At 38.5% G+C, this 353-nt stretch overlaps 1 protein-coding gene across 6 annotated transcripts in view; it reads right to left on the reverse strand.

Annotated features, from left to right (window-relative positions):
- The window catches only part of LOC111372429 (serine carboxypeptidase-like 17), a 65,494-nt gene that overhangs the window by 4,733 nt on the left and 60,408 nt on the right, over nt 1-353 (reverse strand). For 5 of the 6 annotated variants that reach the window (XM_022994779.1, XM_022994782.1, XM_022994786.1 and 2 more), the window contains exon 3: nt 95-240. The exons of the other annotated variant lie outside the window; for it this stretch is intronic. In XM_022994779.1, coding sequence (XP_022850547.1) covers nt 95-240 — 146 coding nt within the window. The remainder of the gene's footprint in view (nt 1-94; nt 241-353) is intronic. 6 annotated transcript variants of the gene reach the window in all.

The raw sequence follows: 353 nt of genomic DNA on the forward strand, positions 1-353 counted from the left end.
CCCCCCCCCCCCCCCCCCCCCCCCCCCCCTCTCCCAATCTGCTACTCTTTCAGGATTTTCCAAAAATTCACATATGTTTATTGAAAGAGATTACCAATATCATAAAAGAAGCCAACTAAACCAGAGCAACCCGGTCCACCACTCATCCAAAGCAAAAGAGGGTCCATATTAGGATTGCTTTCGGACTCGATGAAATAGTAGAATAGTTGTACTTCTTCATTTTCTCCCACGCCAATGTATCTATCAGTCATTTTGAAGATGAAAAACAAAGTTAAAATCTTGTTAGTAGTTTAGTACTATGAACCAATGTAAAAAAATAATAATAGTAAATAAATAAATAAAGAACTAACCCG

The sequence above is a fragment of the Olea europaea genome, chromosome 23 (assembly GCF_002742605.1).
Source record: "Olea europaea var. sylvestris chromosome 23, O_europaea_v1, whole genome shotgun sequence".
In the NCBI taxonomy this organism is placed as follows: Eukaryota; Viridiplantae; Streptophyta; class Magnoliopsida; order Lamiales; family Oleaceae; genus Olea; species Olea europaea.